Raw genomic sequence first — 24,159 nt, forward strand, 5'->3', positions numbered from 1 at the left:
GTCTTTTCATCTAAAATGGTTGACTCTGGGTTGGCCAGTTTCTCTACAACTTACTGTCAATTTACACTTCAGGCATTTCTTAAGTGTGCTTAAATTAAGAAGAGATTAAGATCCTTTTTCTTTTCTTTCTATTCTGTACTTCTTCCTTACCTCAGTTCTACCCTTTTTATTTAATGATTCAGGACTACAGAAGAGTAAAGAAATCAGGAAATGAAATGTCTTTGTTAATGGTGAAATTTCATATTTATTTTATACTATAACTTGATTTGGTTAAGAAGACTAAAGTAGGTTTGGTGATTAGTTTTTTTCCCCTCAGAGTATCATGGTATGAATGTTGATTTTTTTTTTTTTTTTTTTACTCCATTTTTTAGTTACAGCAGTTGGAGCTTGCTCAGATACAGCACAGAGATGCTAATCTCACAGCTCTTGCAGCTATTGGACCAAGAAAGAAGAGACCACTGGAACCTGGGTCAGGAAGTGAGGTAATAAAATAATGTTTGTTATTTTTCATGTCAAGAAATCATGCCCAAAAAGAAGCAAAGATATGCAGTTTACAAACAGTTTACTTTGCTCACTGTTGCTGCCAGACATTTATTAAAACTCTCCTTTACCTACTTTATAAAATCTTTATTTTTCCCCTGTTTTTGAAATGTGTACTGTGCCTTGAACTTTAGTGCTACTTATTTTATTTTATACTTCTTCCTATCCCTCATCTCCAGTCATAGCATCTTACTGTCTTAGTTTATTGCCATGCATTCTTTCTAGAGGTCTTGTGTATTTCTCGACCTTCTGTGTATGTAAATCTGGCACATTAAGGATAAAATCTGTACTCTCATTTCTTACATGAACTTCAACTATTCATCCCCACACTGACTTATTTTCATGAATTAATTGTTCTCAATTTCTTATATGTATATTTTTTTCTTCTGTGAGGTTTAAGCTTCCTGAGCAAGAATATAATCTTACTCCTTTGTATTCCCCACAGAACCAGGCATGTGTGTGTGTGTGTGTGTGTGTGTGTGTGTGTGTAAATATCAGTAATTATTTGACTGACATCAAGGAAGGATCTTACACTTAATAATTTAATATCATGCAGTTACTTGATAGAATTTTGGATCCATCTTTGGGGTAAGCTAGAGAAGCACATATACGTAAGAGCTCTGAAATAGGATTAGCAATAAAGGAGCCTTGACTCATCTGTACTGCTTTGTAAAATTTAAATGTGCTTTGAGACAAATTCCTCCCCAGCACTGACCCTGAATATCAATACTTTCTAAATGAATACATTACTTGAATAGATGAAGGATTAAAAAATTCTAATGATTTTATTATAAATATAATGAATTCAGTATATTCAGAAGCACTAGAAAAATCACACTGTAAAAATGTTTGAAAAAATGTATGTTTCCTTTTACAAATTTCCAATTCCCAATCCCCTGTTCAACCAGATATAACCTCTGTTAAAATTTTCACACTTTCTTTTAGAAATTTGTTATGATATGGGTTTATATCTCATGTATATTTACAAATCTGCATGTTTAATTTTATTTTTACTTAAATGTGATCAAACTATACCTATTGCTCTACCCTTGATGATATTCCTTTTCATAATCTCCCACATACTTAAGTAACATCCTTATTTCTTCAAACCATGTAACATTATTGTTTAGATAAAGATAATTCAACTAGACTTTTAATGGGTCTTTAGGTTGTTTCCAGGTTTTTGCTTGATTATCTCAAAGAAGACCCTGTACCTACATTGTTGTTTGCTTATTCAGTGTACAAACCAAATTTATTGGCATGGTTTTCTTAGGCTCAAAGGTATGAACAATAGAAAAATTTCTTTGGAAAAATTCAAACTTGTATAAAAATAGAGACTAGTGTAATGACTATCCCCATCACCCTGCTATAATTACTATCAATTTATGCCTAACTCTATTTTGTTTCCGTACATACTACTCAGGCAAGTTTTATACTCTTTAGGTTATTTTAAATTTGATACCTCTTAAACTAATATTTTGTCTGTAAGCACACTCTGTTGCTTTTGATTTTGATTATGTTTAAGATAAAATGTCAGTTTTTGCAAATCCATTGCTGCATGTTTTCCCACATTTTCTCAACACTGGCAGTTATCTTTGCTATCTGATGTTTGAAAGTGAAAATGTGATAGTTTATAGTAAGTATGAGCAATTTTTTCATGTGCGTATTAGCCCTTTCAGTTTACCTTTTCCCACTGAGTTACATTTTTTAATTTACTAAAGAAATGCAGTGCTCCACACCCTCTTCCATTTTCTTTACTTTGGACTTTATTCATCGGAAGTTTTTATTTTTGTGAAAAATAAATAAGCCATTCATTTTTGTCTGTTTTTTGTTTTTATTTCTTGTTTATATTTCCCTAGCAGGGGATGATCTACTGCCCTTTATTTTCAGTTAATTTGTGTATAAATGTATGTAAATATGTTACTAATACTAGAGAATGTTATTTAATCATTAAGCATTCCTATATATATGTCATACTTACCATACTGTTTATTTTATGCTGAGAATTGCTGCTTTTTTTTTGCCCACATAGTTGTTACTTGGAATATTACAACTCCTTTGAGAAATAGCTATAGGGAGGTCGAAATGCCTATTTTACTTTTTTATTGTGGTAGCATTATACAACAAATTCTGCCAAATGTTTGCTTTGTGAGAAAATGCTATATAGCATGTTGGATGAGTAGCTACTTTGGACTGAGCTATATTGGTTTGTTTCTTGACTGTGAAGTTGTGTAATATTTGCCAAGTTCTGTAAACTGCAGGCCTCCATTATCCTCTTTTCAAAAATGGGAATAATACCTGTCTTACACTAACGGATAGGATTATGTAAATTGCTTATTCAACTTGTTTCTATCCTCAAGTTCAGGGTTAATAAATTGTCGTCATCAGTAATATTTCAGCCTTTAATAGTGTTTTTTAAGAAGTATTAATGATCCATGTATCTATCTCTACAGAGCTTTGCTTCTCTGTCCCATTTGATGACACAAATTTTAGTAACATTAAGTATCCCCTGACTTATAATAATTTGAAATATTTTAAGTGTTTTTCATTGATTATATGTTTGTATCTTAAGAGTGTCTACAGGTTGGGGGTTGGAGGAGATGTACTTGTGGTTCAAATCATTTAAAAATGCAGTTATTTCTTAATTTCAAGACAGATGTATTCTAACAGCTATATAAATAGTTTTAATTTTCTGCTTCATGCTTCTTTATTTTGGAGAATTTATGCCAATATGTTTTTCTCTGTCTTTACTGGACTTTTTTAAGTTAAGATAGTTTTACTGACTTATTCAGCAGCCAGTACTTTTAAGAAATGCTAACCTGAAATAAAATATACTTATCTTTAATGAACTGGTGACATTTTAGTATAGTACTTACTTTGAATGCTTGCTTTTGTGGTTGTTGAGTTGTATTCATACTGTTTTAACTTTAAAGGCAACTTGCTTTGAAAAGTGGGAAATGGGAGGAATCTTTTTGTATCCTTTCAGTATTTTAAGTATACTGCTTAATATTTGCCCCTCCAATAACTTAAGTTATATTAGTCAGAACCGTTAAGAAACACACACCCAAACACAAAACCTTAATCAATCACTTATTTTATTACCTCACAAACAATACAAGATGACAATTATATATTAATATTCTTTACTTTGAAACCCAGGCTTTACTTGTTGTATGCTCCTGTTTTTTATATATGGGAATCTGAAATCATACTCTGATTTTAATTGCTAGAATAAGCATGTATCTTTTTTTTGAAAAGACTTTATTTTATATACCTTTGGTATAGGCCAGAGGTGTAGGGTGTGAGAGGATTCACCAGAGACAGAGTAGGGAGCAGAACAGGCTGATCTACAAATACACTGCTGAGGGGAGCAGAGGTCAAGACAAGAGAGGTCTGCTGCACCATGTGGTTCACCTCTCTAGCCAAGGATTGAACTTAAGCCGCAGTGACTGGCAGTAGCTTCCTAGCACTGAGACATTCAGCCCTAAATTAAATATATTGAATTCAGCTAAGCTCAACCAGGGCTGAATTGCACCTTTCTTTTTGGTACTAAGTCAACAATAGTAGTAAATTTGAGGAAATTAGTTTTAGATCTTCATCCTTTAGTATTTTTCTCTGTTACATAGAGAAAGAAAAACTTCCTCTTATTGATAAAAATATTTTTATATAAGAATATTTTATTTTCAAAATTTTATAGATTTGCATTCATTTACAACAACAGTTTGGGAGTACACCTTCACATGTAAATATGTGCATGTTTCACTTGCCCATCAGTAAAAGCTTGAATGTACATACATCATCATCCTACTCCCTCTGTATTACTGCCTCCTTCCTCTCTCTGCCCCCCCTTACTTGCAGGAAACCACCACAGTTTTCACAGAATCTGAGAGTTACTTTTGTGTCTTGCCATTTTGTTTTCTTTGGTTGTTTATATTCCACAACTGAAAGAAACCGTAGTTGTCTTTTACTTTGTCGTTTATTTTCCTTAGCATAATCACTTCAAATCCTTCCTATTGTCCCCAAAGGCACTATTTCATCTTGGTTTAATAACTTAATAGCATTCCATTGAATATATATGCCAGTTTCTATATCTAGTCACCTGTTGATGGGCATTTAGCTTGATGTCTTAGCTATTAGGAATAGTACTGCTACAAATATAGAGGTCAATTATTTTCTTTTTAGTGTTTTCACATTCTTCAGACAAATACCTAGGAGTGGTACTGCTGAGTTATATTTTTGTGTTTTATGAAATCACCATACTGTTTTCTATAGATGCTGGGCCTATTTAGATTCCCACCAACAATGTGTGAGTGTTCTTTTATCTCTACTCCCTAACCACCAGTACATGTTTCCAGTCTATTTGATATAGGTCATTTTGACTGGTGTGAAGTAATAACCTCACAGTGGTTTTAATTTGCATTTCCCTTACAATATGTGATACTGAGCAATTTTTTCATGTGCCTGTGTGCTCACTATATATCTTTTTTGGAAAGTACCTATTTATATCTTTTGCCCATTTTTGACTTTTTTTTTCCTTTGGTTGTAGTTGAATTGTAGGAGTTCTTTATATATTTTAGAAATTATTCCTTGTCAGATGTGTGATGTACAGATATCTTCTTCCAATCTAGTGATGCTTTTCGCTTTTGTGACGATTTATTTCACTCTATAAAAAACTTTTTAGATTGATGTAGTCCAATTTGTTTATCTTTGCTTTTGTTTCCTTTGCTATTGGAGATGAGCCCCAAATACAGCTGAGATGGACATCTAGGAATATATTACCTGTGTATTCTTCTATGTGTTTTATGATTTTAGATCTTAATATGTAATTATTTGATTCATTTTGAATTAGTTTTTATAGATAGAGTGAAATAATTACCTAGTTTCATTTTTTTTTTAAAGATTTATTTATTTATGCATACAGAACTGGGGTACAGGCCAGAGGCTCAGGGGCGGTGAGAGGATTCACCAGAGACAGAGTGGGGAGCAGAACAGGCAGATCGATGAAGTACACTGCTGAGGGGAGCAGCGGGCGGGTCAGGAGAGGTCTGCCACGCCATATGGTCACCTCCAGGGCAGGCGGGAATCGAACTCATGCAGAAGTGGCTTAAGCTTCTTAGTGCTGTGCTTTAACCTGCTGCACCACCAGGGAGGGCCTAGTTTCATATTTTTACAGGTGACTGACCAAACTCCCCAATACCTTTTTTTAAAGATTTTTTTAATTTATACATACAAAAACAGGTCACAGGTGTGCAGGAGGTGAGAAGATTCACCAGAGCCAAAGTGAGGAACAAAATGGGCAGATATACTGAAATATGCAAGACAGGACAGGTCTGTTGCACAACGTGGGTCAGCTCCCTGACTGGGATGGGAACTTGTGCTGCACTGGCTGCAGATAACTTCATAGTGTTGACTTTACACTACACCACCAGGGAGGCCCTTCCAATATAGTTTATTGAAGAAGCTTTCCTTCTCCATTATTTGGCCATTGCTCCTTTGTCATAAATTAACTGGCCATTTTTGTGTTGGTTTATTTCTTAGCTTTCTATTCCTTTGATCTTGATTCTGTCTTTATTCTAATAAACTATTTTGATTATTGTCACTTTGTAGTATAATTTGAATTTAAAGTCGGGGGTGTGATAACTCCATTTCCTTTTTCTTGCTTTAAAAAAAATTTTTTTTAAGTTAGTTAATTTTTTATTTATCTACCCTCGTAGACAACCAGAACTTACCTGGGCATTCCACTAATTTGAGAAAAAAGTGTCCCAAAGTCATGGTTAGTTGGCTAAACCTCCTCTCCCTGTTCCTCATTATATTATACTAATAATATATCCTCATTATTTTGGGGTTTTAAAGGCACTTAATGAAAGAATTGTTTGATTTGGCCTCAGCACTACCTTCAGGTTTTTTAAGTCAGTGTGATAGGTAGCTATTTATCCCCCTCCATGCTAATCCTTACAATCGTGTTCCCTCTCTTCCTTCTTTTATTTCTGTGCTTTGGTGGTGTGCACTTCTGTGAAAACCAACGAATTAAGTGCCAGGTAGTGATGCAGCTGTTTCTTTCAAACAAGCATAAGAAGGACTCATCAGCAACATCCTTGCATAGCCAAAACTCAAATGTGGGGAAAATGGAATGTCTTGAAAGGGGTAATGTAAATAGAGTATGTTCTGTCCAAAAACAGATGGAACTCTGATGGTTTTGGTGTGTCCATTTCAGGTAAGAAGAAAATCAGGAGGCAAAATGAGGTCCAGTCTATTATTTTGTCTTTTCAAAAAAGATGGCATTAGGATTTTTAGATGAAGTTATTTCCCCCATTATTGCCTTTCCAAGAATCATTTCAGTGTGGATGGAGCAAGATAGGATTTCCAAAGGACTAGGTGTGTGATGGTTTTGTCTAGCACAGAGAGCCCCACTCATTTCTTTGCATCTGTCAGAAAACATTATCTTGGTTTACTTTCTTGCCTTTTTTCTCCTTTCCCACCTACCTTTATATAAGGATAATTATGCAGAGTTATTAAAACCAGAGCTCTTTGGAAAATAGTATTTAGGTTTGAGTTCGGGAGCAACTTCATGACTTTATTCTAGCATGAATTTATCTAGGTATGTAAACTCTGAGGTCTTTTCCAGTGCTTGCATTCTACATGTTTTTAAGTTTCTCTGAAATAAAAAGGACTCTCCCTAGAAGAGTGTTGTAACAGGCTTGGTTGCTTATTTTAACAAATGCTAATTGATTTATAGGGATGAAGGGGGAAAAAGTCTTTTTTTCTGTCATGGTTTTAAGATAGTACTACTTACAGCAAGGGTGGATAGGTAGTTTTTGGAGAGCGAACGAGAGAGAGAGAGAGAGAGAGAGAGAGGTGTTGGTCATGTCGAAAATGATATAGAACAGTATTAAAAACAGCTCTTAAATTTCTTGGGTATCCTTTTTGAAAATTTACATGCGTTTATTAGGTTAAACCTTAAGAACATGATATTTTAATAGGTGTCTCTTAATTTCATAAAGTTCAACCTAATGCAATCATAACATACTTTTGAAATGCATATACAATATATTTACTTTTATAAGCATTTAGAATTACTCACTTTAGTTTCATAACTCCTTTGAAAAATCTTGCTATTATTTTCCCAAAATGAAAAGTAATTCACTTTTGTGTAATTTCATAATTAGTAAATGGAGTAAATTTTTGCATATTGGTTCATTTGTGACAGGATTCACTGATCCACTGATAGACATAGAATAATTTCATTTGTTTATTGTAGACAGTGAACATCCTATGTGTTCATGTACTCATTTATTAGAATTGATATCCAAAAGTGAAACTTCTAGCTTGGTGGCTATGCATATCTTAAACTTTGATATTTCCACAATGCTTTCCAAAAAGGTTGTGGGACTTTCCCCCACTGAGTGAATGTTTATTTTCCTCCTTTCTTATTAGCAACAGATGTGATCAATCATTTAAAAATATTCTAGTCACTATAATTTTACATTTATTATATCTTTGTGTCCCCTCTTCAAAGATTGAGATTTTATTTTTATATAGAAAACGAAGGTCGAATTGCTGAACAACCTCTAAAATACCTGTAAGGGAAACAGTAGAATTTTTTTGAATTAAGTTTTAAAATTTATATACAGATTATTTTTTTTCATAGTTGGCAATGTGTTTATCTTGAAATAAATAATGAAGTTGAATTCTTAGGGATATTTGAATGATTTCATGTAGATGTCACCTTGGTTACTAGTTCTCTTCATTTGAGGGTAGGAAATTTTAAATATTAAATATTAATACTTAAATATTAAATTTGAAATTATTTGAGAAAAGAACTTAAAATCTCTTAGGGAACACACAGAATCTTTTAAAGATGATTTTCTTCCTCGTTGGCTATTGCAGTTGACTCTTTTCCTAAAAGGTAAATAAGTAATTTAATGCAAAGATTATTAACAGAGGGTACAACTTTAAACTTGGTGTCCTTTAAACTTTCTTTTCTTCTGTTCTCTCTTGCCAGAGGAACCATAATTTTCTGGTGTACATTGTTAGCTATTGCAGTTGATTTACTTAAAGTGTTTGTAAAGATTTGTTTATGCATACAGAACTGGGATACAAGCCAGAGGCGCAGTGAGAAGATTCACCAGAGACAGAGTGGGGAGCAGAACAGACAGCTGGAGGAAGTACACTGCTGAGGGGAGCAGCGGGCAGGTGAAGCGAGGTCTGCCCTGCCATATAGGTCACCTCCAAGGCAGGGATCGAACTCATGCTGAAGTGACTTTTATCTTCTTAGTGCTGTGCTTTAACCCATTGTACTACCAGGGAGGGCCAATATTTAAGCCATTTTAAATAATTTTATTGTCCTCTCACTGTATAAATACCATATAAATTCATTTGAATTTAGAGCATGTTAATTTAAAGAAGCAGCTCTTTATATTTTAAGATACAGTTTTTGCATTTAATTTTGTTCAATTCACACTTCCATTAGGATTAAAAAAAAATTTAATTACTGAATTACTTAAAAGTTCAGGTTTTGTTGTATTTTTTAAAATTTCCAGAGATGTAAAGATTGACTGTCCATTGTCTTCAGATACTTTCTATGGAATATGTTGAACTGCACAGTATGTGTTTTTACTTCTCAAATTCCCCTTAAATATTAGTAAAGGAAAAAAAATATTAATAAAGAAGTGAAAATAACATGGATGCACAAGAAAGGAAGAGAGAAAGAAACAACTTTAGGAGTACCCACTGGTATAAGAGTTGAAATGGACTTAGAGACATTCTTTCTGGGAAAGAAGAAACAACTAATTTAGAGACAGGAACTCAAATATCAATACTTAAGTACCTTACTTTTTAGTATGAAAATGTTGGCAGAGAAAATCTAGTATTTGAAGAAAGCCTCTTATGTTAAATATTAAAAGGAGATCATAAAGAAGTATATGGCATGAAGCAGGGAAAACCAGCAGGAGGGAGGGGCATTTAGCAAGCAGGGCATATTATAACCATAAAACAAGAATAAATTGATATGTGTGTGTGTGTGTTTGTGTGTATATGTATATATACATATATGTGTGTGTATATGTAATAGTTTATTTTTATATCATTTTGTGCATTTTTCCATCTCATTTGCAATCCCCTTGGGCTTCCCATCACCAAATCACCCATGTGCCATCACCATAGTACAGTGCATTTCCCTTCCCCCCCCCCGCCACATTCTTGATCCCATTCCCCATTCCATCCCCACAAAATGTCTGTTCATCATTATCATTATTTTCTCATCTGTTCCATCATACTCCTGCTGTGTGAAAAACCATCCGGTACTTCTCCTTTTCTTTCTGACTTATTTCACCAAGCATGATCTTTTCCAGTTCCATCCATATTGCTGCAATTGCTGCAAAAGACATGTGTTTCATTTTTTTGGTTGCTGAGTAATATTCCATTGTGTATATGTACCACATCTTTTTAATCCAGTCATCCATTTTGGGGCATTTGGGCTGTTTCCATGTCTTTCCAATTATGAATAAAGCAGCAGTAAAATTGGGGTGCAGGTATCTTTTTGAATCGGTGTTTTTGTGTCTTTTGGGTAGATACCTAGGAGTGGGATTGCTGGGTTGTAGGGAAGCTCCATGTTTAGCAGAAGAATAAACTTCTATTTTAAAGATGACGGGGGAAAAAACTGAGTGGAAATAACCCCTTGGAAACTTTAAAGTATGGCAGTAGAAAATGAACAGTGACAGAGGGTTTGAAGTTAAAACTCAGGACAGAGCCAAGAACATTTTTGGGAAGAAAAAAAAAGGCAAAACTGGTGTGGTGAATTTGTATTTTGTCAAATTAAAATAAGAAGTGTCTTCAAGAATTTCTGAAATGCATTTAGGCCCTGGTTAGCATGGGCCATGAGGCATTTTGATATTGAAAAGTGGAAGTAAAGCTGCAGCTATATTCTTGTTTAGGAGGTCAATCTAAGGACAGAAACGCTCTTGTCATAGGGAGCAGCAGACTCCCCAGCTTCACCAAGATCCTCTCTTTGGCTTCTCCAAACCTAACCCATACCAGGCCCAGCATCAGACTCAGAGTAAATAACTAAACAAACTCTTTGACTAGAGTTTGCATAAGGCCAAGTCTTGTAATAAATGCCATATTGTGTATCACCTTATTATTCTCTGATGAAAAATGCTCATACAGATTTTTAGGCTGTAGAAGAATAGCAGCCTTAATGGTGAATTACTGAATTCGTCTGGATTTTTCAGAATTGGTTTTTTTGATATAACTAGATTTGATGGCACCTAATAATCCTGGTTTTAGTGGCAAAGACAACACTCATTATCCATGGCATGCAAAAATACTTAATCACATAGTGATTCCTCACATTAGTGATTTCAGTGTTCTGTTCCATCTCGGTAATGTGAGATTTTTATTCAACATTTATTTTTTATACAAGTTTATTGTAAAAAACAGAAAATGAAATTAGAGATTTCTATATTCTATCACATTTTTTACAAAATTCAACTTTTGTAACCTGGTATTTTACTTAACTATGTAATCTTTTCATCTTACCTATATTGTTAAAATTTTGTACCACACCTCAGGCATTCTGTAGTTTATCAGTATCTCTTATTAGACATGTTTTAGCTTCAGTTTATTTTTTTTTGTCTTTTTGTTTTAACTTTTATTTTTATTGAGGTAACGATGCTTTATAACATTATATATAATTTGGGCTATAGATTTCTATCTCATATGTATGTTACATACCATACCTACCACCATAACACCCATAGTCCTCCACCACAGTACCTTAGATTGCCTTCCCCTTATGTCCTCCCCTTCCCTTCATTTCTACTGTCAAATTTCTAGAGTTTGTTTTAGTTTTGGCTTTTTGCTCTATTGTATAGTATCTGTATTTTTACATATGAATGCAGTCACCCAGTGTTTGTCTGTCTCCTTCTGACTTATGTCACTTAACAGCCTTCCAGTTCCATCCATGTTGTTGCAAATGACAAGATTTCATCTTTTTTAAAAATAGCTTAGTAGTATTCCATTGTATGTATACATACCACTTTTTTTTTTTAAAGATTTATTTATTTGTGCATACAGAACTGGGGTACAGGCCAGAGGCTCAGGGGCAGTGAGAGGCTTCACCAGAGACAGAGTGGGGAAGAGAACAGGCAGATCAATGAAGTACACTGCTGAGGGGAGCAGCGGGCGGGTCAGGAAAGGTCTGCCACACTGTGTGGTCACCTCCAGGGAAGGTGGGAATCGAACTCATGCGGAAGCGGCTTTAGATTCTCAGTGCTGTGCTTTAACCCGCTGCACCACCAGGGAGGGCCATGCCACTTTTTTTTAAACAGTTTTTTAAACATGTTTTTATGTATGTATACAGAACTGGGGTACAGGCTAGAGGTGCACAGGCAGTGAGAGGATTCCCCAGAGACAGAGTGGGGAGCAGAACAGGCCGACTAACGAAGTACACTACAGAAGGGAGCAGCGGGCGGGTCAGGAGAGGTCTGCTGTGCCATGTGGTCACCACCCATGTGGGGATAGAACTCATGCTGAAGTTTCTTTAGCTTCTTAGTGCTGTGCTTTAACCTGCTGCGCCATCCAGGAAGGCCTATATACCACATTTTTAATTCTTCGTCTACTCTTGGGTACTTAGGTTGTTTCGATAACTTGGATATTATAAATAGTGCTGCAGTGAATATAGTGAACATGTGCTCTGTAAAATTTTTGTGTTTGCATTATTAGTGATTGTTTTCTTGTTGAGTTGTATGAATTAGTTGTAGATCATGGAAATCCCCTTGTCAGATATATGATGTGCAGATACTTTCTCCAACTCAGTAGGGTGTTTTGTTTTTGTGATCCTTTTTTTTGCTGTGCTGAATTTTTCAGATTTGATCAGTCCAACTGGTTAATTTTTGCTTTTGTTTCTCTTGTTATTGGAGTTGAGTCCCCAAAGACATCTTAACTCTTTAATCCATTTTGGGTTTGTATACGGTATAAAATAGTGGTCTAACTTCATTCTTTTGCTGTGGCTGTTCAAATTTCCAGCATCATTTGCTGAAGAGACTTTCTTTTCTCCCTTGTATTTTCTTGTCACAGATTAACTATCCATACGCATGTGAGTTAATTTCAGGGCTTTCAACTCTACATTGGTCAATGTATCTGTTTTTATTTTGATGCCATGTTATTTTGATTACCATAGCTTTGTAGAACAGTTTGAAGTCTGTAAATTGAATAGAATATAAATTGGTGTTGCCACTATGGGAAGTACTATGGAAGTTCCATTTAAAATTAAAAAGAAAAATATTGTATAATCTGGCACTTGTACTCTTGGGGATTTATTCAAAGGAAACAAAAAATGCTAACTGATATATATATATACACACACACACATATACATATATATATATACATACATATATATACATATATATACCCCCATGTTCACTGTAATATTATTTATAATAGCAAAGCATGGCAGCAGCCTAAGTATTTATCAATATGTCAGTGGATAAAGAAAATGTGACAAGAATCTGTCTCTCTCTCTCTCAAAAACACACACTCAGAGGAAGGCATATTAGCCAACCATGAAGAAAATTTTGCCATTTGTCCATTTGTGACAATATGGATGCATCTTGAGAAGATTGAAGTCAGATAAAGACAAATATTGTATGGTGTCATGTAGAATCTAAACCAAAAAAGTAAGTAAACATAACTGAACTCATAAACACAAAGGGAAAATTGATGGTTGCCAAGGATTGATAGTGAATGAAATGGGAGTGTGGTCAAAAGGTACAAATTTAGGATTATAAAATTAGTCTTTGGGATGTAATGTACCAAAATAGTGACTATAGTTAATAATAGTTTGTTGTGTATTTGAAACTTGGCAAGAGAGTAGATATTAAAAATTTACATCACAATAAAAATTTTTTACTTGTGATGGAAGTTAACTAGACTTATTGTGATTATTTCATACTATACACATATGTATATAATATATACAAATATCAGGTCATTATGTTGTACACCTTACCCTAACATGTTATATATTATGATTCAGTAACAAATAAAATGTATAATTTAGTAGCTTTTAATATATTCAAATTATTACCTAGCCATCACCATTACTGAATCCCAGAACATTTTTAGTAACCACAAAAAAACTCCATGACAATAGCAGTTACCACCCAAACCCCACAGCAGTCAACTAATGTTTGTTGTCTCTGGATTTGTTTATTGTGGGCATTCATATACATGGAATTGTGCAATGTGTAGGCTTTTGTGTCTGACTTCAGTGACTCAGAGTATGGTTTTCAAGGTCCATCAGGATTGTAGCATCTATTTCTATTTATGGTCAAATAATATTTCATTATATGGGTATATCACTTTTGTTTATCCATCAGCTTATGAACCATTGGTTATACTTTCAGCTACTAGGAATAATGGTATGAACATTTATAAACAAGCTTTTATATGAACACATTTTAATTTCTCTTAGATAAACCCTGAAAAGTAAAATTACCAGGTTATATGACAGTTCTCTTTGACTTTTTGAGGTACTGCCAAACTGTTTTCCATAGCAGCTGTACCATTTTACATTCCCACCTGCAATGCATGAGGGTTCCAGTTTCTCTCCTTCATTGCCAATATTTGTTAATTGTATTTATTTTTTTAATAGTCATCTTAGGGGGTATGAAGTGATATCTCATTGTGGTTTTGTTTTGTATTTCCCTAATGATTAATAATGTTGAGAATTTTTTCATCTTTTCATAAGTCATTTGTTTATCTACCTTGTGGAAATGAACTCTAATTTATCTGTTTTATTTTTTTTTCCCTTTGGTTGCTTCTGCTTTAGGGGTTGTAGCTAAGAAATCATTGCCTAATCCAATGTCACAAGGATTTATACCTATTTTCTCCCCTGTTTATAATTTTAGGTCTTACATTAAGCTTTGATCATTTATGAGTTCATTTCTATACACAGTATGAAATAGGAGGTCAAAATTCATCCTTGTACATGTAGTTATTCAGTTGTACTGACACACATTTCTACTGTACAAATCTTACACCTTTTTTTATTAAATTTATTACTAAATATTTTATTCTCTTTGATGCTATTGTAAATGGCATTGGTTTCCTAATTTCACTTTTGGATTGCTCATTACTAGTATATAAAACTTATTTTACTGATGGATTTTGTATCCTGAAATCTTGGTGAGCTTGTTTCTTAGCTTTAATAGTTTTTGGTGACTTCCTTAGGGTTTTCTACATATCTATATTTTGGTATGTATTTTCTGTTTGTCCTCTCTGTATTTTGTTTCTCCATTCCTCATCTTTTAAGCTAATTGAATAGTATTTTAATAGTCCACTCTTTATCTTCTGTCAGCTTTTTAGCATTATTTTACTTAATGGTTGTTCTGTGTATCCACTCAGGTACAGTATGAATACCTTAACTGACTGCACTAAACTTTAAACACATAAAACTTTTTAACCATGTAATTAATCCATTCCAATCTTTGTGCTATTGTTGTCACCTATTTTACTTAAATACATATTCTAACCTCCATAGTACATTCCTCATTTCTTTAAAAGTATGTACATTCGGGCCCTCCCTGGTGGCGCAGTGGGTTAAAGCACAGCACTGAGAAGCTAAGCCACTTTCGCATGAGTTTGATTCCCACCTGCCCTGGAGGTGACCACATGGCGTGGCAGACCTCTCCTGACCCGCCAACTGCTCCCCTCAGCAGTGTACTTCGTAGATCTGTCTGTTCTGCTCCCCACTCTTTCTCTGGTGAAGCCTCTCACCGCCCCTGAGCCTCTTGCCTGTACCCCAGTTCTGTATGAACAAATAAATAAATCTTTAAAAAAAACAAGTACGTACAATCACAGTAAAATTGAGGAGGGGTATTAGAGAGGTGGGAAATTTATTAATATAGCAATAAAACTCAGCTGTAAAAAAATATGAAAATAAAGTAGATTTATACTTACCATTTCTACTGCTTTATTTTTCCTAAAAATTCATACTTCCTTCTAGTATCATTTCTATGAGTCTGTATTAAACTCTAGAGTTACCAGAGTTTTTAATCAAAGCTACTATTAACACATTATCAGGGCCTCCTGGTGATGACACGAGGGGTTAAGTCTCAGCACTCTGAAGCTATCCACAGCCACTGCAGCACGAATAAAATCCCTGGCCAAGGAGCTGACGCACATGGTACAGGGGAGCTCTCTCACTTGCTGGTCCCCTTAGCAGTGTATTTCAATAGATCCTTATGTTCAGCTCCCTACTCTGTGTCTGTTGAATTTTCTCACCCCCATCTCTGGCCTATACCCCCACCTCTTGTATGCATAAATAAATGAAATAAATCTTTTAAAAGTACATTAGTTAATCTACTTTTAATTGTGAAGCACAGCAACAACTACTGACATTATAGTTAAAAAAAAAAGTTATCCAAGAATAAAATCCAGGCTGGTTCTGAAAAACAAAGGATGTCTTTAACTGTCATTCCTTTTAAGAATTTTCTTGAAATTATAGATAAAACTTATCTGGCTCTGAAAGACAAAGGATGTCTTTAACTGTCATTCCTTTTAAGAATTTTCTTGAAATTATAGATAAAACCTACCTCTGAATATAGTTTGAGTTTTTGTATGATTTTTATTTTTATTGTTTGTTTGGATTATTGTTCATTCATGTAAGTGATATTATTGGTGACACAAGCACATAATCATGCTGTTGTCATTGATTAGCTAACAGGTGGGTACCAAACACTATAAAATATTCGCAGGTACAAATTCTTCCTTCTAGTGAATGAGGTTAGTTGAATTGCATTGAATCCATGTAATGGTGGAGCTCAAACATAGATTTCTACTACAGTACATAGGAGTTGTGTCTAGTCTAGATCTGGGGTTAGATTAGGTTTGTAACACTGGGAACATGCTACCTGAGTTTAGTGTTAAAGAACTTCAGGGATGTGATACAATGAAGGAGGAACTCCAGGAAGACAGAATGTTGCATGCAGTTAAATGTCTGAAGCTTGGAGACATCACTGAAAACTGAACATTTGAGGCCTAGAAAATTAAAAAGTATTCTGTTGGAAATAAAGATGGAGCTGGGTCATTAACACAGGACCACAAATATATATATATTTTTAAGATTTATTTATTTATACATACAGAACTGGGGTACAGGCCAGAGGTGCAGGAGCAGTGAGAGGCTTCACCAGAGACAGAGCAGGGAGCAGAACAAGCAGTGGACTGAAACACACTGCTGAAGGGAGCAACAGGCAGTCAGGAGAGGTCTGCCACGCCATGTGGATCACATGTGAACCACCTCGGGATCACCTGGTTGGGGTGGGGCCGGCGTGGTCAAACTCATACTGAGGTGGCTTTAGCTTCTCAGTGCTGTGCTTTAACCCTCTGTGCCACCAGGGAGGGCCCAGGACCACAAATATTTTTACAGCTTCAAACACAGGATGGAATTAGAATTCAACTCACATTCACATGTCACAGCAGTCTATTTAAACTGCGAATACAGGTACTTAGAAGTGACAAAATTCTAGACAGAAGTAACGTACAGGGTTAAGAATTGTGAAATAACTCAAAAGGAGGAGCCTCCGAGGGAGTAAGTCTCAGCACTACCACCACAGCCCTCCTGAGGCAAAGGGGCCAGAGTCTGATCCCTGTGAGAGAGCTAACCCACAGGACTCAGCCTCTCCTGTTTTGTTGGCTGCTTTCCCTTAATGGTGCATTTTAGTAGATCTGCCTATTCTACTCCCTAGTCTGGTGAATCCTCTCACCTCCACACCTCTGGCCTATACCCAAGTTCTTCTATTCGAAAATAAATTAAAATCTTACAATAAAATAATAATTTTAAATAAATAACTGAAAAGGAATAAAAGGAAGGTGAGATAGATGAGTAGTCTGTTGCTTCAAAAGTTCTGCTTATTGACCAGCAGAGGGCAGTCGATCTCGAAATTCAGTATATTCTGTTTACTGAGCCCAAAGTCTAGAGTCAGCTCAGGGCTTTTTAATACAGTATATATTCTGTACTCTTGTCACACTACATCAGGCTTCCAGGGGCACTTATATGGAGCTTTTCTTCCACGATTTAGAAGATACTCTGGATCTTTATTTCACTTCCTGCCCCCTACATCCAGTCCTTGTTCTCTTTCTGAAGCTTAAAAGATGTGAGTCAAAAAAAAAAAAAAAGACCCTTAAAAGCTGCCGTGTTAACGTGGGGGGTAAGAATAATCACATCACATTTGCCGTGTAATCAGGGAACAGACTGAAAAAAGTTAATATTAGTTTCTACAGACAGTATTAATAAGCTTAATTGGTTCATCAATAGAAGTAAGCTCCTCCATTATTTGACTTGAGGAGCCTATGGAAAACTTCCTATATCCTGGGATAGGACTTTCATCATTTCAAATACCTGAAATTACCCATTAGTGTACTCAAAAATTTTTACTGAGTCAGACAAGGTAAGTGTGGCAGGACAAATTACCTCTTTGAATTAGCTAGGGTTTAAGAAAATAGAATCTAGGGCCTTCCTGTTGGAACAAGTGGTTAAAGTGCAACACTATGAAGCTTTCAGCAGCCATCGCAGAACAGGTTCAGTCCCTAGTCAGGGAGCTAATCTACAAGGCCAGCAGCTCTCTCCTCCTATGCCCACTCTCTTCTCCCCTCAGCAGTATATTTTGTTCAATCTGCCTGCTCTATTCTTCACTTTGTCCCTGTGAATCCTCTCTGCACCTTTGGCCTATGCCCCAGTTACTGTATGCATAAATAAATAAATCTTAAAAGAAATAAAATGTAGACAGCACTATTTTAACTAGTTTTAGGTAGGGGATAGAAGGAAAGATCTGGAACTACAGTTATACTTTTTCTTATTTATAAACCTTTAATGCTTCCTAATTGATGTAATGAATTGGTTTATTATCAGGACCAGCATTTGTTGAGAGCATACTAAATTTATTCGCTTAATTCTCAAGCCAATCCTACAAAATAATTACTGTTAGTATCCCCAGTTTACAGATTCGAAAACTGAGGCACAGAGAAGGAACTTTTATGAGATTGCTTATAGAGGAGACAACCAGTGTTCAACTCTGGTTGTGTCCTTATGTATATTTTAGGCTGCCTGGTGTGCAGTTCTTTGCCCATAATAGGTGCCTGGTAACCCAGATGACTTTTGAATTAACATGTTGACTAACTTGAAGCTCAGTTGCTTTGGATGCCTTGGAAATTGAGACCCATATAAAGTCACTGACAACTTTAGCAGTACACATGAAGCCTCTGAGCTCATTAAGATGTGTTTACCTGTTATTTAGCAAAAACATAAAGAAATAGGGAAAAGGCAGTAAAAACACTTTTAAAGTTTTTTTTACTTATAGCACCTGCTCTGTTGAGAGAATAGAATTTTGAACTGGTTCTACTAGTTACTTGGTTTCATTCTTAAAATGGTGTTATTTTTCTGAAGTTGATAACTGGCTATGTTCTGTATTTTCTTATTAAAGTAATGAAGGCTAACTTAATCGACCAGGTTCGTGTTAGGGTATGTTACCATTTAGTGTGATTTATACTTCCAAGAACATCTATTCAAGAACTTTCTTTCATCTTCATTGAACTTCCTTTCATTTTTACCCTCTTTTCATCCTACTCAACAATCCAGATAAAGGAATATCCTCATGTAGAGAAAAGTCTCTTATTTCAGAAATAGGTAGTTCATTATCTTGAATTTTTTTCTTTCTTACAAATTCTGGTCTCTTTACTGTTTCAGTGTTCTTTGACATTGACAGCATAATGCAGTCAGAAACCAGTCCAAGGTAACTTTGAATAAAGACTTTGTGGGGTGGAATTACATTAAAACTAGTGGTAAAAAGGTTGGGTTGAATACTTTAAGTTGTAGTTATCTGTGTACACTCCATCCTCTTTGCTGTGGGTAACTAAGAGGTAGCTGATAATTCTTGCTGGCCATTGTGAAACTGACAAGTCAGATTGTGGATGTTCTCAAATCATAAACAGAAATAAAAATTCTGTATATTTGTAGGTTCAAGAATGGTTGACTTTCCAAGTCAGTCACTATTTGGGAAAAGAGAATGCTGTCACTTTCATAAAGTTGTGAATTATAAGAGACATTCTGTTGGGTTACTGCATGTCCCTTGGGGTTTGTTTCATTTATAACATTGCCTCAGGCCTTCTGCCACATCCTGTTGGAATGACCTTGTTTTCAACCCTGTGCTGGCAGCTGTAGTTTGACTCTTTCCCTGGATCCTCCAGGCTTGTCACATGACAAACATGAACTGTGACCACTTGTTCTAACTTACCCAGATGACTAAACTTTAATTTTTTTCCTGCTTAACAGTTTTACCTTTCTTTCCTCGTTCTCCTTTTTATTGTTATTTCCTACTTCAACAATACTGCAATTTTTTTACTGAAGATTAAGAAAAGTACACATAACATTAGTATATCAAATTTTCACAGCACAACACATCATTGTAGACAGTGCTGAGATCAAGAAAGAGAATATCACTTGAACCTCAGAAAACTTTTCCTATCCACACCTTGTCACTACTTTTCCACAACAGCAACTATTATCTATAGCTTTGCCTGTTTCTGAACTTTGTAGAAAATGGCATCCATTTGTAGTATTCATTGTACCTACTTTCTTTCATTTAACATTTTTGTGATATTCATCCATATTACTCAGTTTGTATCTGTATAGTATTCCATCTCTGACTATCCTGCCATTTATTCTACATTTTGAGGTTACATTTTTGTCCCTCCACATGTGCACATGTTCCACTTAACCTTCCATCAAACCACCATGTCATTACATCACCTGCCTACCTCTTCCCTAACCAATAAATTATTTCACTAAGTCTAAAATTTATTCCTGCTATATTCTTCCCTTGTATATTTCTGGTTATTTATATTCTACGGGTAAGTGAAACCATCCAAATTCCTGTCTTTTACTTTCTAACATTTTTCACCTCGTGGTCCATCTAAATTTTTTTTTTAAGATTTTGTTTATTTATGCATACAAGAACTGGACCAGAGGTGCTGGGGGTGAGAGGATTCACCAGAGACAGAGTGGGGGACAGAGCACATTACTGAAATACACTGCTGAGGAGAGCAGCAGATAAGACAGGAGAGTTTTGCTGCTCCATGACGGTCACTTCCTTGGCTAGGGCTTGAACTCTCAGTGGCTACTGAGAGCTTTACAGTGCTGCAGTTTAACCCCTTGCAACACCAGGGAAGCCCTATGGTCCATCCATTTTGTCCCCAAAGCCACTCTTTCATCTTTTTTACTGACTGTGTAGTATTCTGTTTAGTGTATATTCCTAATCTCTTTATCCATTTGTCTATTGAAGTGCACTTAGGTTGGTTCTATGACTTCACAGTTGTGGACATTTGCTGTGTACATAGGTGTGTATAAATAATTTCATATTAAAAGTTTTCGTATTTTTAAGATAAATACCAAATGCAGGTATTTCTGTATCATACAGAATTTGTTTTTATTTTAAGAACTCTTTATACTGTTATCCAGAGGCTGCACAAACTTGCATTCCCATCAACAGTAGATAAGAGTTCCTTTTTCACCACAACCTTGCCAGTACTTGTTTCCATTCCTTTTATGTGTGTGTGTGTGTGTGTGTGTGTGTGAATGTGTGTGTGTGTGTATGTGTAAATATATGTGTGTGTATATGTGTATAAAACTTTAAATCAGTGTTTTTGCATCTTTTGGGTAGATAACCAAGGAGTGGGATTGCAGGGTCATATGGAAGCTCCATGTTTAGCAGTTTGAGGAACCTCCAAACAGTTTTCCATAGTGGTTGTACTAGTTTGCATTCCCACTAGCAGTGCAGGAGAGTTCCTTTTTCTCTACATCCTCCACCAACATTTGTTGTTGCTAGTTGTTTTAAGATGTACCATTCTCACTGGGATGAGGTGGTATCTCATTGTGGTTTTAATTTGCATCTTCCTTATTATAAGTGAAGTTGAACAATTTTTCATATGTTTGTTGGCCATCTGCATTTCCTCTTTGGAGAAGTGTCTTTTTAGCTCTTCTGCCCATTTTTGATGGGATTGTTGATTTTTGTTCAGTTCCATTAATTCTATGTATATCTTTGTGATCAATCCATTGTTGCTAGTTTTGTGTGAGAAAATTTTTTCCCAATCTGAGGGATGTCTGCTTCTTTTTGGTAATGTTTCTTTTGCTGTACAGAAACTCTTTAACTTAATGAGAAGAATGTTATTTTAAACTTACTTCTCTTTTTATTCTGTTTAGGTCTTAAAAGATAACCTTGCTCCTGGAATAGCCAGCCTACCAGCCACCAAGCAGTTGCTTCGTCCAAGAATCACAAGAATCTGCCTCAGGGACTTAATATTTTGCATGGAACAGGAAAGGGAGATGAAGTATTCACGAGCTCTATACCTTGCTCTTCTGAAGTGACCACTGTACTCTCCATACAGATCTTTGCTATTTACTGCCAAAGGTGACGTGTGAAGAACAATCTTGCACTGTCCTGAAATTTCAGTTTCTGGAAAATAACACCTATTATCAAAGGCCACTGTTTACAGTTATAAACTTTTTCTGATTCTTATCTATACACAGGTATACATCTATGTATACCTATACATAACAAGTGTTTATTAATAACTAGAATTTAGCTTTGACTTATGGAAATTGGTTATGAGATATAGTTTACACAGAAATAGGCATCAGCCTCCCTGTGCATTTAAGTATACCAACTTAAAGCCCTAGGTGTTAACTGTCTGCTTCGTTTGCCAAACTGTTAATAGGTGAGGTATCTTTCACCAGTACAGCCTGCATTGAGGTGCAAGGGAAAAACAGTATCATCCCTTCCCCAAGAATATGTATTTCATACTTTATGAGCCTGTCTCAACATAAGGTTTTCTGGGCTAGAATCAAAAGTTGCTTAGCTAATTATAACAAGCTTCAACATAGGACCAATGGTGACCATGGTTGACTGGGTCCTAAAGCTGTCAAAAATGAGACAAATAGAGATAATCTGTGCCTGAGGTTACAGTTCTCTGGTTCATATCACTATTTGTGTCTTCTGAAACCAAGTAACGGGGCATGGGAGACCTTAAAATCGAAGCTGTTGATATACCTCATTGAAAAATGGAAAGGGGGGTAAAGTATTGGAAGCAATGATAGGGTATTTGTTCAGTTTGATAAGAGGAAAATGAAAATGGAGTCATAAAACAAGAAGTGTGCCACACATCCCCAGGGGCAGTGGTGGAATTCAAACTCCAAAGCAACTGCTGTATGCTGTGTTGACAAGAAAAAGTAACAGCCCACCCAAGAAGGTAAATGTATCAGACACTTTCATATTACAGTATTTCAAAAGGAAGAAGTTTTTGTTCATTTTGTGTATTGTTTTAAATATAAAGAAGCATAGTTTTGTAAAAAAAAAATTTTAGTTACTCTTAAGTTTTAAGCATCTTGTTGCATTTAAAATACCCTAACTAATGATTAGACATTTTTAACAATAGGGAACCTATTTTGGACTCACACTCAAAAGGTATTGTCAGCATCTCACTCTTGGAGATCTTGGTTCTAAATATACTATGAGAAGCATGTTATATTTATTTGTATATATAGACACACATGCACATCTGAGAAGGAAGTTTTTGCAAAGCAAAACTTTTTTTTTTTATTCCACCTGTATGGCATGTATCTGATAAAAATAATAGCTGTAGTTAGAAAAAACACAGAAAAAATAAGTGAATACTCCAAGGTTTTAAAAATGGGAAAGCTATGCTTCTTAAAATTCAAGGGTAAAAATACATTTCAAGTATGTTACTCTTCATCCTGCTCTTCCCACTGGGACTGTTAACGGCCATAGTCTATACTAGAGTAAGTTTTAAATTGGCCACTTTTTTTGTTTCAGCAAGTTATATAAAATGCTATAAATTATGTGTATGTTTGAAAAGTACTTTAAGAGCTGTACACTTAAAGTTGTTTTTGTATATTTAAATGCTTAGCTTTATTTTTTTGTGCAGCATACTCCCATGTTTGTGTATGATCTTATTGAACAGATGTTTAAAGTTATTTCAAATACTTCATTAAAATAATTATTTTATTATAAGAATACTTTGCTCAGTTATTGACTTTGAAAACCAATTAATTACTTTATACCAAATTACCTTTACTAGTAGTAAAGCACTACACCTGGGGTAGTGCTCAGGGGCTCTCTCGTGCATCTGATTGTGTCTAAGCCTGGGTATTTGGGTTCTAAAATATCACCTCAGATCAAGTTACAGTATCACTTTCTTGGTAATAGTTGTAAATTTACATACCATTTGACCCACAGAGAAGCTAAACATAATCATAACAAAAGCTATCATCAGCCTATCAAGGTTTTCTTAGTCTAAGATACTTTTTTTCAAAAAAAAAATTATTATTTTTTAAGATTTATTTATTCATACAGAACTGGGGTATAGGCCAGAGATGTGGAGGGTGAGAGGATTCACCAGAGACAGAGCGGGGTACAGAACAGAACAGGCAGATCTACAAAGTACACTGTTGAGGGGTGCAGCAGGCGGGTCAGGAGAGGTCTGCCGTGCCATGTGGGTCTCCTCCAGGGCAGGCGGGAATCGAACTCATGTGGAAGTGGCTTA

At 35.3% G+C, this 24,159-nt stretch overlaps 1 protein-coding gene across 2 annotated transcripts in view; it reads left to right on the top strand.

The window, feature by feature from the left end:
• TAF4B (TAF4b RNA polymerase II, TATA box binding protein (TBP)-associated factor, 105kDa) overlaps positions 1–23,564 on the top strand; it is a 98,465-nt gene extending 74,901 nt beyond the window's left edge. For both annotated transcript variants that reach the window (XM_004683801.2, XM_012725753.1), the window contains exons 14-15: positions 372–482; positions 21,800–23,564. In XM_004683801.2, coding sequence (XP_004683858.1) covers positions 372–482; positions 21,800–21,964 — 276 coding nt within the window. In that variant the 3' untranslated portion in view covers positions 21,965–23,564. The remainder of the gene's footprint in view (positions 1–371; positions 483–21,799) is intronic.
• Positions 23,565–24,159: the final 595 nt, after the last annotated feature.

Source organism: Condylura cristata, unplaced genomic scaffold (assembly GCF_000260355.1).
Source record: "Condylura cristata isolate star-nosed mole 26May11 unplaced genomic scaffold, ConCri1.0 scaffold00016, whole genome shotgun sequence".
Lineage (NCBI taxonomy): Eukaryota > Metazoa > Chordata > Mammalia > Eulipotyphla > Talpidae > Condylura > Condylura cristata.